At 27.3% G+C, this 12302-nt stretch overlaps 1 protein-coding gene across 2 annotated transcripts in view; it reads right to left on the bottom strand.

The window, feature by feature from the left end:
* Nucleotides 1-12302, bottom strand: part of LOC102670844 (bumetanide-sensitive sodium-(potassium)-chloride cotransporter) — a 23711-nt gene that overhangs the window by 8082 nt on the left and 3327 nt on the right. Inside the window, exons 1-3 of one of the 2 annotated variants that reach the window (XM_006614213.2) lie at nucleotides 9846-10064; nucleotides 3197-3332; nucleotides 2017-2077 (exon numbers count right to left, since the gene is read on the bottom strand). In XM_006614213.2, the coding sequence (XP_006614276.1) occupies nucleotides 2017-2077; nucleotides 3197-3297 (162 nt within the window). In that variant the 5' untranslated portion in view covers nucleotides 3298-3332; nucleotides 9846-10064. Of the gene's footprint in view, nucleotides 1-2016; nucleotides 2078-3196; nucleotides 3333-9845; nucleotides 10065-12302 lie in introns of those variants that run through there. The other variant, XM_006614214.2, reaches the window with a different exon arrangement.

Here is a 12302-nt window from a genome sequence, read left to right as displayed (position 1 = left end):
AAATTATTTGGATTATTTTTACGTTTTTTTTTTTTTTTTTTATTAACGATAGAAGCAATGTGAATTTCAAAATTCTCGATACCTTTTCTAATTTTCCTCGCAGCTGATATTTACTGCTGTGTAAACTTAATATACTGTCATCCTTCGCAACTCTCGTTATGAGTTCGATCGTCCTTGTCGAGGGAGGGAAACTCCTGCGGATCTCATTTGACTCTACGAGCTTTACGACTTGATTAACTTATCACTTCTAATGCTATATTTATTTCGTTTTGTCAAAAACGGTATAAATAAATTTTGAATATATTTCTATATTTTTTTATATTGATTTTCAATATTGATTTTCATTCTTATTGATTTTCAATAATTAAAATTCAGAGTGTTACGATAAGTTAAAAAAATGAAAAAAATTTATATTATATTATGATCAAATGTATCAAATGTAATCAAAATGTAATTTAACAAATTTTATCTTTATACGTGTTCGATCCTTCAAGTCTTCTTTGAAAGTCTGAGAAATGTAATATGTATTTTGATATATCCGTACGATCTTGACTGTCTTTCAAAATAAAATGGAGGAACGAAATCGGAAAGACAAATCGATAAAACGAAGGATCGTGTATCATTTTCAAATAAAAGTATTACGTACGTAGAAAATAAAAAAAATTAAAGATTAATTGGTACTAAACTAATAATTTAACATATAATTTCATAATTAATACTTGATTCTAAACAAAGTGACACGATCAAAATTACAAAATTTCTGACATCACAACTGTTACGATGAAAATTAAACAATTAATATACAATGAAACTAGAAATAAAAAATGTAAACCAATTATCGAACATATACAACATACATGAGGAAAAGAAACGAGGTATTTGAGATTTTAAAGAAGGAAATTCAAATTTAAAGAAGAATTCATTATTGGGATCAAACTGATAATGAGTCATCGTTGAAAAATAATCGATTTCAAAGAAGAATTGCGCATATTTGTATTAACATTATTACTATTATTTGCATTTCTAATTTCTAACATCTATTGCACGATTCATTCGCACATTTCCTAATGGAATAAATGACCTATATTACTTCCGACAATATCAAAATACGATGCTGACCGCACGATTTCGTTTTACTTCTGCATATTGCGTCGAACTGTTTTCTGTGATAATATTTGATGCGATCTAATAATGATGATGTGTGTGCGATTCTAATATAATGGAGGTAATTGAATTATGGGATATAATTTTATGATAATTCAAAGAAAAGAATAAATCTTAGAATAATACAAAGGAGGCATATACAATAAAAAAATGTAAAAGTTATAAATATAATGCAACGTATGAAATATGATTCATAATAAATAAATAAATCTGAGAATGTTAAAAAGTTTTTTCAATTTTCAAATGACGAAGGAATAACATAGGTGCTAACTGATTAATGATGATTTTAATGAAATTCAAAAAAATCATTTCACATTTTTGTTTACTTTATTCTTGTTAGTTTTCTCTAGATCATAAACTAAATCGTTATAAATATCTGTTGGGGAGAAGCAAACTTTTTATTGTAACAGTAATATCAGACATTTAATTGCACAGCATGATTCTAACGAAAATGAACGACTTTTGTTGTGAAATACTGTTAACACTGTAACACGTATAAACGAAAGAGTTCATGACTTTTAAAATAGACAGCACTTGATATAAAGAAACAAAATCTTAATAACTATTTGAAAGTAAAAAAAAAAAAAAATAAAAAGTTAAAATTTTTCTAACATTTTTTCAAACAAAAAAGAATATCTAATCTACGATGATCTAAATCTCGTACTTATTTATTCGTATTTTAACGAGATTTTTACATCTATTCCATTTTTTTCTTTAAACTATTCTAAATAAAAATTTATCAAAATCGATCCATAAAAGGCATTGAGCAATTACGGAGCACTTTCCAATGCATTCGATGATATTACAAACAAGGGTATTACGAAGAATGTTCACAGGGTGTGGCAATCTTACCTTTATAAGATTTCCTTCGTGCAGGGTGCTCAACGATGGCCTCTTAGCACGACGGCTCAATCTAAAAGTAAAAATGTTTTTGTATAACTTTCTATAATGGTGTTGGATATAGGGCTAATTAAATTTAGGATAAGATCAAACGATATGAAAGAGTATTAATCATTAATACAAATTTTATATAATTCTTTGTAATATCTTTTAATTTGGATTATATCTTTTCTTGTAATATCTATAGGAATTATGTAATGAAGTTCTTTTTCTTTTTTTTTTTTTTTTTTAAATTGTAACACGTATTTTTTATTAGCTTTTATTATTTGTAGAAAAATAGTTAAAATGCATATAATGTGTATGATTGATGGTTAATTTTTTATCGGTAAAAATGTAAAATTGTTTCCTCGTTTAGAGGAAATGGATTTTTAAATACCGTTGCAAGTGAACTGGCTAATTAGATAGGAAATACGTTTCGCACACCGATAATGAAAAATTAACCGTTTCGTATCTCATTGATAATGATGAAATAAAATATCGGATTTAATTTTTATTAATTTTTTTCATACAGAACAAAAATAATAATATTGAAATTTTAAAGTACAGAAAATTATATGAGATTATAATACACGAATGCAATATTTTTCAATAAATTGATAATAGCGATTAAATTAATAAATCGTTCATCATTTTTGCAATTACATTACGAATAAGTGGATTCGACTTGAAATTAATTTGAAGTTAATTGATAATTTATATAACTCGAAATGTTATTTCGACATTTTATTCATTTTTTCAGAAATTTGTGAAAATTTATTTTTGTGAATCGTGAGTTGTGATTTCACGCAAAAGAAATGCATTTAAATCTTATTTTTACTGTTTTCGATCAATTTGTTAAACTTTAGTTACTTAGGTTACCTTTTTTTCGTTAAATTTTCATTGAGATTTTCATAAAAATTGTAATATTTTTATTCGTTAGTTGTAATTTATTATAATGAATAAAAATTGTATTTTTCATAAACTATATAATATAAGATATTGTAACTTTTGAATCTATAAAGATCAATCAACGAAATTAAATAAAAAATTAAATAACAAGTAAATTTAAATATATACAAAATTTCACATATCGAAGAAAGTTTAACAAATAAAAATAATAAATCAATGAAAGAAAATATTGCTGTACACGAACCTGTAATGATCCAATCGTGGGACCACGTCCCATAACCCACTGACATTCAAAGTCATTGGTGATCTCTTATTTTGACCTCCACCAATCACCTCATCATCCATAGCTTTAAGTACAAGTCAATTGCGTCTCCTTGAATCTGTAAAAAAAAAAGACAAAACTACTTTTTTACTTGAAATTCCAATCTTTTATCAATAATAAATAATAAATTGCATCGTGTATTGTCCAACTGTACATGTAATAAAACAGTACATACATTCATAAATGAATGATTATTTTCTTAGAGCTAGATCTTCTTTTTGAACAGGAATTTTCATTTATATATTTTTCAGAATTTTTCTTAAAGAAGTAATATCATAGGTGTTAAATATTACTCAGAAAATGTTTCACGAAACATTCATAGTACGTTAATTTACACCTATCTAATGAGCCAATGTCGCACGAATCAATGAAAGCCTCTTTTCATTTTTTGCGAGTATTTTGTAACATAGATCCTTCAAAAATTCCATTTTTTCCAATTTTTTTCAATTCCAATTCCAATTTTTCGTAACAAAAAAGATGAAGAACAAAACGAAACGACGAAATAAAGATTTTTTTGAAAGTTTTTACGATGGAAAACATAATCTTTATTTACGAATTCCTCTTTAAAGTTCTTATTGTTTTCCTTGTCTTTCGCTTTTCCATATCGATGCTTTTGGGAATATGAAATACGAAAAATTGTGTTAACCAATAACCAATTTAAAGAATTTCCAACTTTTTTGAAAATTTGACAATACGACACTTGCTTAGTCCATAATAAGGCCATCCATAATTTTGCAAAGTGTTGATGTGATTCTTGAAAAGAAGAAATCTAGGATTTATGACACTTGGAAAAATATACGTTGTTGCAGAATTATTTATCGATTATTTCATTGTTTTCCATGCTATAAATCGTGCTAGATTAGCCTATAATTGATATAATTTTTCACGAAAATCAATTATTAAAATTCTATAAAATTAAAATTCTTTCTTTCGTTTGTTAAAAAAAAAAATGGATAAAAATGTTGAATTACAAGAAGGAGATATAAAGTGATTCGTTATATATTTGTGTCGCGTGGCTTCGCAGAAACATTTCAATTTTCCGTTCCCGTGAAGATTGATAAATTTGTCATCGCGAGCTGGCTCTTGCGAAGATTTCTCGTGACAATTTGCCAAATATTTTAGATCTCGCAGCTAATCATATTTTCATCACTGTAACGACACGCATTCGATTACAATTTTCCGGCGTGCTTCCTGGTAAAACGGCAGATCTTTTATTAGATCTGTGACGACTGTCCATCTTTGTTAATACCGCGTTAAATTAACTTTAACTCGAATCCTTTTATCGTACATTTCATATCGTGTATTTTCTTTTTTTTTTTTTTCACTATTTAGCTTCATTCTATCCCACACAAAGTTTCGTCACTTTTAGTCGTTCACTCATTGTTCAAATCTCTTCCTCTTCAAAATAATGAAAGGGATAAAGAGATAAAGAGATAAAGAGATAAAAAAAAGAAATACCGGGAACATATCCACTGTTTGTTGTTTATCGCCTCATCTTCATAACCTTCGCGTATTTTTGAAGATCGCTAAGCCGAAGGGGAAAAAACGGGATGCGTGCGTGCGGGCGTGAGGTCGAACGGAAAAATAGATTTTCGAAGAAAGCCGGGTCGAAGCCGCTTTCGAAAGTTTCGAGCGAAATTTTTTTTTTTTTGTTTTTTTCCATTTTACGAACTCGCACGATTCCAATATCTTGGAATGTGATGAAATGTAAATTCTTAATCCTCTTCTGGGGGATAATAAACGAGGGTATATTTAACATTATAACGCTTAAGATATTCGTAGAACACTAGAGTCGATTTTAAAGGGCAAACCAAACACAAAAGTTGTATACGAAAATATCGGTTAAGATTTATCTGTAAGATGGAGATTGAGACAGATTTATCTCTGGTTGCTTTATATCACGCTTTATATCATTCTATTTTCAATCGCTGATTAACTTGACGAATAACTTTCGTATATCAACATTTGTATTCGAGCTCTCAAGGATCGATTCTCCAAAAATGCTCCCTTGTGACTCCTGTTCCAAATATTCATGTATATATATATATACATATATACATATATACATAAACAAAACATTGTATCCGAGAAATATCCTGCAAAATTATTTGGCCCTGATCCCGGAATCCGTTCACGGTTGGTTAAACTTCATTCATCTCGAGTCTTAAAGAGAATATTGACACCGGGTTTTAAGGGAATCTGTTGTGAAAATATTGGTGGTATACACAATACACGCAACGATATGTGTTTTCAAGGGTTTTGTTTTCCTGGAAGATCATCGAATCTTCGGATACGTGGATGTGTTGGGGATATAAAAGAGGGTAGTGTAAGGGAGAGATAGCGCGTAGAAATGGTTTGCAGAGTTTATGGCAATGACGGAGAGGGAAATTTTATAGGATATTGTATTTGAAATTCTTTTTTTTTTATGCTCCAATTGCATAATTTATCGAAATTTTCGTTATGAAAGTCGTGTGTACGACGTTTAAATATTAGATAATTATTTTATTAAAAATATATACATTTATTTTATTAAAAAATATGCTTACATTGAAATGCAAGCGATGAATATTATAATTTTCAACATAACTCTTTAAACATGCATTTTTCATTTTTATTCGTACGATAACGTAGTGAAAATGTCCCAGCAATAATGACTTGTAATTATCACGTTAATTTATAATAATTTAAAACTAGAAGTGTTATCATTTATAACGAATTGTTAATTAAATGCAAGTTACGTATTTTTAGATATTATATCTAAATGAATTTAAAAATTTTTGTATTCGAAAAAATTTTCAAATTTTTTTCAAAATCGAAAATAAATTTTATGATTATAATAAATTTCGATACGCATATTCCATTATCTCTTCATTTCTCTTCGTCCAATGCAAACTTAGATTTCTTACAACATAAAAAAAAAAAATGACCGACAACTTTTTAACTTTCTGCGTTTGTTCTGAATGGCAACCCATGAATATTTTCAATTCATTCAACATCATGCGTGTGTAAAATTTTCACGGATTACTCTTTAATATTCTAGTATCCTTCGATTGTTTACAATATGCTATTATGTTTGCTATTAATTCGTGCCAGTTAAAATATTTAATCTTTAACTGCAACGTTTCGTACAATTTTGATACCTTGATATGTTCGGTCGGCACCTTTTACATCCATCTCCGTGACCGTGTAATGCGTTTCGTTGCAATGCCAAGGAAAATAAATATTAGAGACATTTTTGATGTCAACTTTTAGCCTAGCTATTTAAAATTTTAACAAATTGTCCTTGCCCATAACCACGAAATATGAACGAATATGCAGGGAGAATAAAATTAAAACTATAATTTGTGTTTAATTAATCGTATTTCTAGGCATTTCGCTCTATTTATCTCTTAAATTGTCACATTCTACGTTAAAAGATTGTGTAAATATTTTATTTCGCGTAATATAAGAAGTTATTTCGAAATATAAGAAATCTCTTTTAATTCTAATTCTTTTCCTTCTTTCTTTCATGATTTCTTTTTATATAGATTTATGACAAAGGTTTGATTTGACACTTAATGTTATCTCATTGGCTTTGTTTACAATAACAATAGTAATGATAATGTATGATAAATTTGCAAGTTCTAAAGTAAAATCATATAATGAGATTCAGACTATATACATTAAATAAATACTGCTAAATTCATAAATAATTCATCATTTTCAAGCAAGATTTGCAATTAAACCAAATTATATATATTTTTTCCTCGTAATTTTCCATTGATTTTGTATTATAAAATACACAGTTTTAACTTTGATTTGTTAATTTATGAAAAGCATCGTTTATTATTTTATTAATTGTTAAGACCTTAATTGTGATTAATTCGTAGTAAATTTCTTTATTATTTACTACAATTATGCAATCAATTATCTAATTATTAATTTTTAAAGCTTCAAAATTCAATAACAATATAAGCTAATCCATCCCTTAATCAAAATTTCCTTTCGTTAATCGTATAATTACTAATTATTAATTGCTTAATCAATTTTATTTAAATGGATTTTGGCTCTAGGTTATAATGTAAATATATATGATAAATTATAAAATTATTACATCTATTAACTCTCGTATGACAAGTTAAATCGTTCTTTTTTAATGATGAATCGATATTCGATGCAAAATTCGATAAAATTTTTCTCTGTCTCTTTCTTTCTTTCGTGATTTTAAAAAAATTTCTATTTTTAGCTATACTTAAATAATTGTGAATGCGAATTACAGATGTCAGTTTTCGAACAACAAGCCAAATAAAAATAAGAAAGAAATATTGATTAAGAAGATGATTCTTATAAAATTGATAAAGATTATAATGAGATAAAAATTTTGCATATAAATTTCAATCAATTCGATAAATCTTAACATTTTAAATAGTCGATTTAAATACAAAATTTTTCATATCTAAATAAAAAAAAAATGTTACTATTAGATTAGTATATATAAAATTTGAATTTAGAAGAAGAATATCACCAATAATATTTTATTAAATATCTATATCACAGAAAATTGAATTTTTTGAAAGAAATGAATTTTGTAAGATTAAAGTGTCGATTAGAATCGTAGGATTTTCATTCGATGACATAATTCTACATTTAGTAACAGATAACGAATTTATGTTGAAAAATTGTTGATTACGTTCTTCGTACGAATATACACGGCCTTGTATACATTTTATACTGACACGTTTGAAAGCTTATAGTGGGATCAATCAGAGATCGAGCTCTGGTTAAGAGTGCACGTCTGCAGCCCAACTTCAAAATTATGTTTTCACGTACGAAAACGTCATACGATAAGAATTAATGTAACGACGTTCATTTATTTTTCTTTAGAAAATATTCTATTTTCATTTCATTCCCATAAGATTTTTTTTATTACAATCACATTTATGTATACCATTGTTTAAAAGTACATTACTTGGTTCAAATAAATATTTAAAAAATTTTAAAAAAGCAGTCGATGAATTTCGTAAAATTTTTATTTTTATATTTTTTTCTTCGTTTCTACTTTAATAAAATATTTTATCTGGGATATATAAATGAGAAACATATTACACTTATATTTTTATGATTTTATATAACAAAAGATTGTATTAAATTATAGAATGGAACGAAATGAAGAAAATTAAAATTTTTTGTGATTATTTCTTAATAATAAAAGAAAATTGTGTTTTTTTAAATTAAACGTTTAAAAATTTGATCACTTGTTATTACTAGTCTCTTTTTTTCTTCTTAATTTTAATGGTCAATGCAAATTCGAAGATTTAAATTGATTGACAATTATAAAAAAAGAGAAGAAAGAAGAAACTTAAAATTGTAGAATATGTAAGGAATAAATTCACCTTGTAACAGTTATTGGCCACAAACAAATAGAATGAAGTTCAAATTAGCAACGCAAATTTGTCTTGTTTTATGCTAAGAATATATAAAACCATGGACCTTCGCTATGAAAGTAATCGAAAATCAAATTTTGCACAATAATATTCGATAATTCGAAAAAAGATAAATTAAAGTTATTAAGATAAAATTAATAATCATATTCGAAACAAATAAATGTTTACAACTGCAATAGAAATAAAAAAAGATTATAAGATTACATACAATAATTTGCAATAGTAATTGTCAATCAAATCTTAAGTAAACGCAAAAAGAAATTTTAAAAATTCTAAATTTGCAATTTCCAATAATTTTATTTTCAAAAATTATCCATCGATTCATCGATCATGCAAAATCTCTTCAGTGCATGAAATCCTTTTAAGATTTTTTCACGTAATCAATAATTAAAAAAATTAAATGTATAAAAAAGAAAAATTAGATATATAAATAAAATATTTTTAAAGTCATTTAAATTTTGTATAAATACTCACGTAGTATAAAATTATCACGTAGTATCAATACATTATTAAAAAAATTTTTATTTTATTTAATAATTTTATCATTTATTTTTTCACTCTGTCAAATCGAGATTTATTTTTTCTAATTCGATCATCAAATTTGATAAATCAATATTTACCAACACATAAACTCACTCGAACTATTTATTTTAGAAAATATGGCAAATATTTTTAATAGATTACATAATATAGTTGCAATTATATATTTTTTAAATTCATATATACACAAAAATATCTTATATCTAACTGCTTCGATTTACTGTAATTTCTAAGTTTGTAATTTCGAAAGTAAGTTTACACTCTCAAACTGAACGTATGATAAACAATGACGTCTGACGTTCCATTAGAAATTATTTATCTTATCGGAATCAGAAACCGGTAAAATTATTGTAACTTCTTCACCGATAAAAAAAAAAAAAAAAGAATAAAAGCAAAAGAAATACAAACGAATACTTTTCCAAAATACAATCACGATTAACATTCAAAAATATATATATATATATACATATATATAAATAAAAAAAAGAATCACGAAATAGAAAAATAAAATGAAACGGTTAAATTAAAAAAATAAAAGAAATATATATATTTGAAAAATAAAAAAACACGAAGAAATTGGTTGGAAAGAAGACGGAATTGACACTCACGGGATGCCGCCGATCGAGAACGGGATGGCCTGGTGGGAACGCGATCCACCCGTGATTCACGGATCGCACGCGATCCACGAGGAACGATCAGCGTGGATCCAGCGCGTAGAGCCACTGAACACACCGTGTAACACTCGTATCCCTCGAGCCGGGCCGACATTAAACAAGGAAGCATGCGTCGTGCTTCCCTTTCCATAAAACTGTTTCAAACACACGCGTGCATACCCACTTAAATACACACGCGCGCGCGCACACCCGCCACCACTGTAACCCGCAACACGTCATCTGGTTTGTTCGGCTTCCACTTCGACTTCTCCGCGTATTCTCGAGGAATAAAGCTTTACGGTGGAGGAGAGATGGTTGTTGGGTTTAGTCGGCGTGAGTCAAAGACCCGGAGGAAGAATCGATCTGAATAAATGTCCGATTTGACTTTTTCACGGTATCGTTTTCTTCTTTTTTCTTTCTTTTCTTTTCTTTCTCACTCTCTCTCTCTCTCTTTCTCTCAAAATTTTGTTTCGTTATTTCGTATATGCATTTTAATGGAAGAAGAGAACGTATCTTCTCTTTCATATTTTTCTCGTTACATGTGTTAATCATTCGAGGTTAAAGGATAAATGACCTTGATACTTTGAGACCTTGCGAGCATAACTTGATCTACTTAACACATGGAAAGTATCCGGATAACGTGTTGCGAAGGAAATTCGATTAACCTGAAAATTTTGAATTTCGTGCGAACGTAATTTTCATAAGAGAGAGATAAAGAGAGAGAGAGAGAGAGAATTTTAACAATGATGAATAAAAACGCAAATATATATTTTTTTCTTTACAAATTTCATCGTATCGTTTATGGAGTGTAATAAAATAAAATTCGTGAGTGAAATAAAACTAAAAAGAAATTAGAAAGATATTAAAATTGGAGAAAAAATCAGCAAAGACAATTACCTCGATCGATTTGCAATCAACGTATCGATGCGAAGAGAAAAAAGGATTTTCGAGGGGATGGAAGGACGAGGATTGATTGTGTGGTGGATCAAGGACAAGCGGAAGGGATGAAAGTGGACGGTCAGGATTTGATTTACCGGGGAAGAGGGTTTAGCTGGGGCTGTTTGGGAATTTCGGAATGATTGACGTTTTCTGGGAGGTGGAAATTGAAGTATCTTCGTGGACCAAATACTGCCCTCTGCGCTTTTCTCCTTTTTCCTTTTGTTTTTCTTGATAGGATTGATATACGAATAGGGAAGAATATTCTGAAAGAAATTTTTTTTTCGCAATAATTTTTCGAAGCGCGTGAAATTTTTATTTCAAATTGCACTTTGAAATTAACACTTGTTTGCGTTAACCAAATTTTTATAATTATCGTGTAAATATGCATTGTTGATCACTTGATATAATAATTTAATTAATGGGAATTTTAAATGGAAAATTTGAAAAGTTATCATTTTTTAAAGAAAAAATTTTGTAATTCTGTTCATATTGAAAGTATAAAAATTGTTAAAAAGGTATTGATCGGATCTCGAAAGTCGATGGACTGTTTAACTTTGCTCGAAAATATTCCGGTGACGAATAGGAAGCGGACGGGTCGACGCGAAGAAAGAGGCACTTTCTGAGAATGATAGGGTGATCCAGATTTGAGAAAGTATTTATTTCATTAATTTTTTCCAAATTTATATTTCTTATTTTTATCTATGAATCGTCTTGACCTCGTTAAGATTACATTGCTAAAACTTTTTTTGAATAGATGTGTATATTTTCATTTAAGAAGATTTAATTTATTTTTAATTTCTATTATTATAATAAAAAATAAAATTAATTTTCGTTTTTGATTATTTATCGTATTTGATTATATCATTGTAAATACATTTGTATTTTAATATTTTTAATCTGACACGTAATTCCATTTATAATTTCAAAATGAAAGAAGTTTTACAGATACGATTTTAATAATTTCGATAATTTCAATCAAAGATAAAAATTAATTTAGAAAGTTTAATTCAAATATAATTATTTTCACTTTTTGTCTCTTGTCATACAAAATCTTATAGAGTGACATTTCGTAAAATTACTAAAAATATAATAACACTGTCATTAGAAATCTTAATCGATATCTTTTTTAATAATTCGGATTATAAAATTTAAAAAATATCATTTCTATCATTATTGTTATATATCACTTGCCACCATTTAAATTTGAATAAATAATTAATAAATTGTAAAATGCAATCAATTTGCAATTAATCAGTCGGTAATCTGATATTTATTAATATCTTGTTGTCTATCTTGCATTTGTATTATTGTAATATAATTCTTTTTTTTTTTTTTGAAAATAAATTTCACGGAAAAATCTGAACAAATTACCATTTAATTAATATCCATTCAGAAAACTTATTGCAAATTTTTTCATTCATTATTCGCACAAAATACGATATCTAGATTACAATTTATCACGAAGAGAATATA

Source organism: Apis dorsata, unplaced genomic scaffold, assembly GCF_000469605.1.
Source record: "Apis dorsata unplaced genomic scaffold, Apis dorsata 1.3 scaffold_172, whole genome shotgun sequence".
Taxonomy (NCBI): Eukaryota; Metazoa; Arthropoda; class Insecta; order Hymenoptera; family Apidae; genus Apis; species Apis dorsata.
Note: the sequence above shows the minus strand (reverse complement) of the source record. Positions and strands in the feature narration are given on the sequence as shown.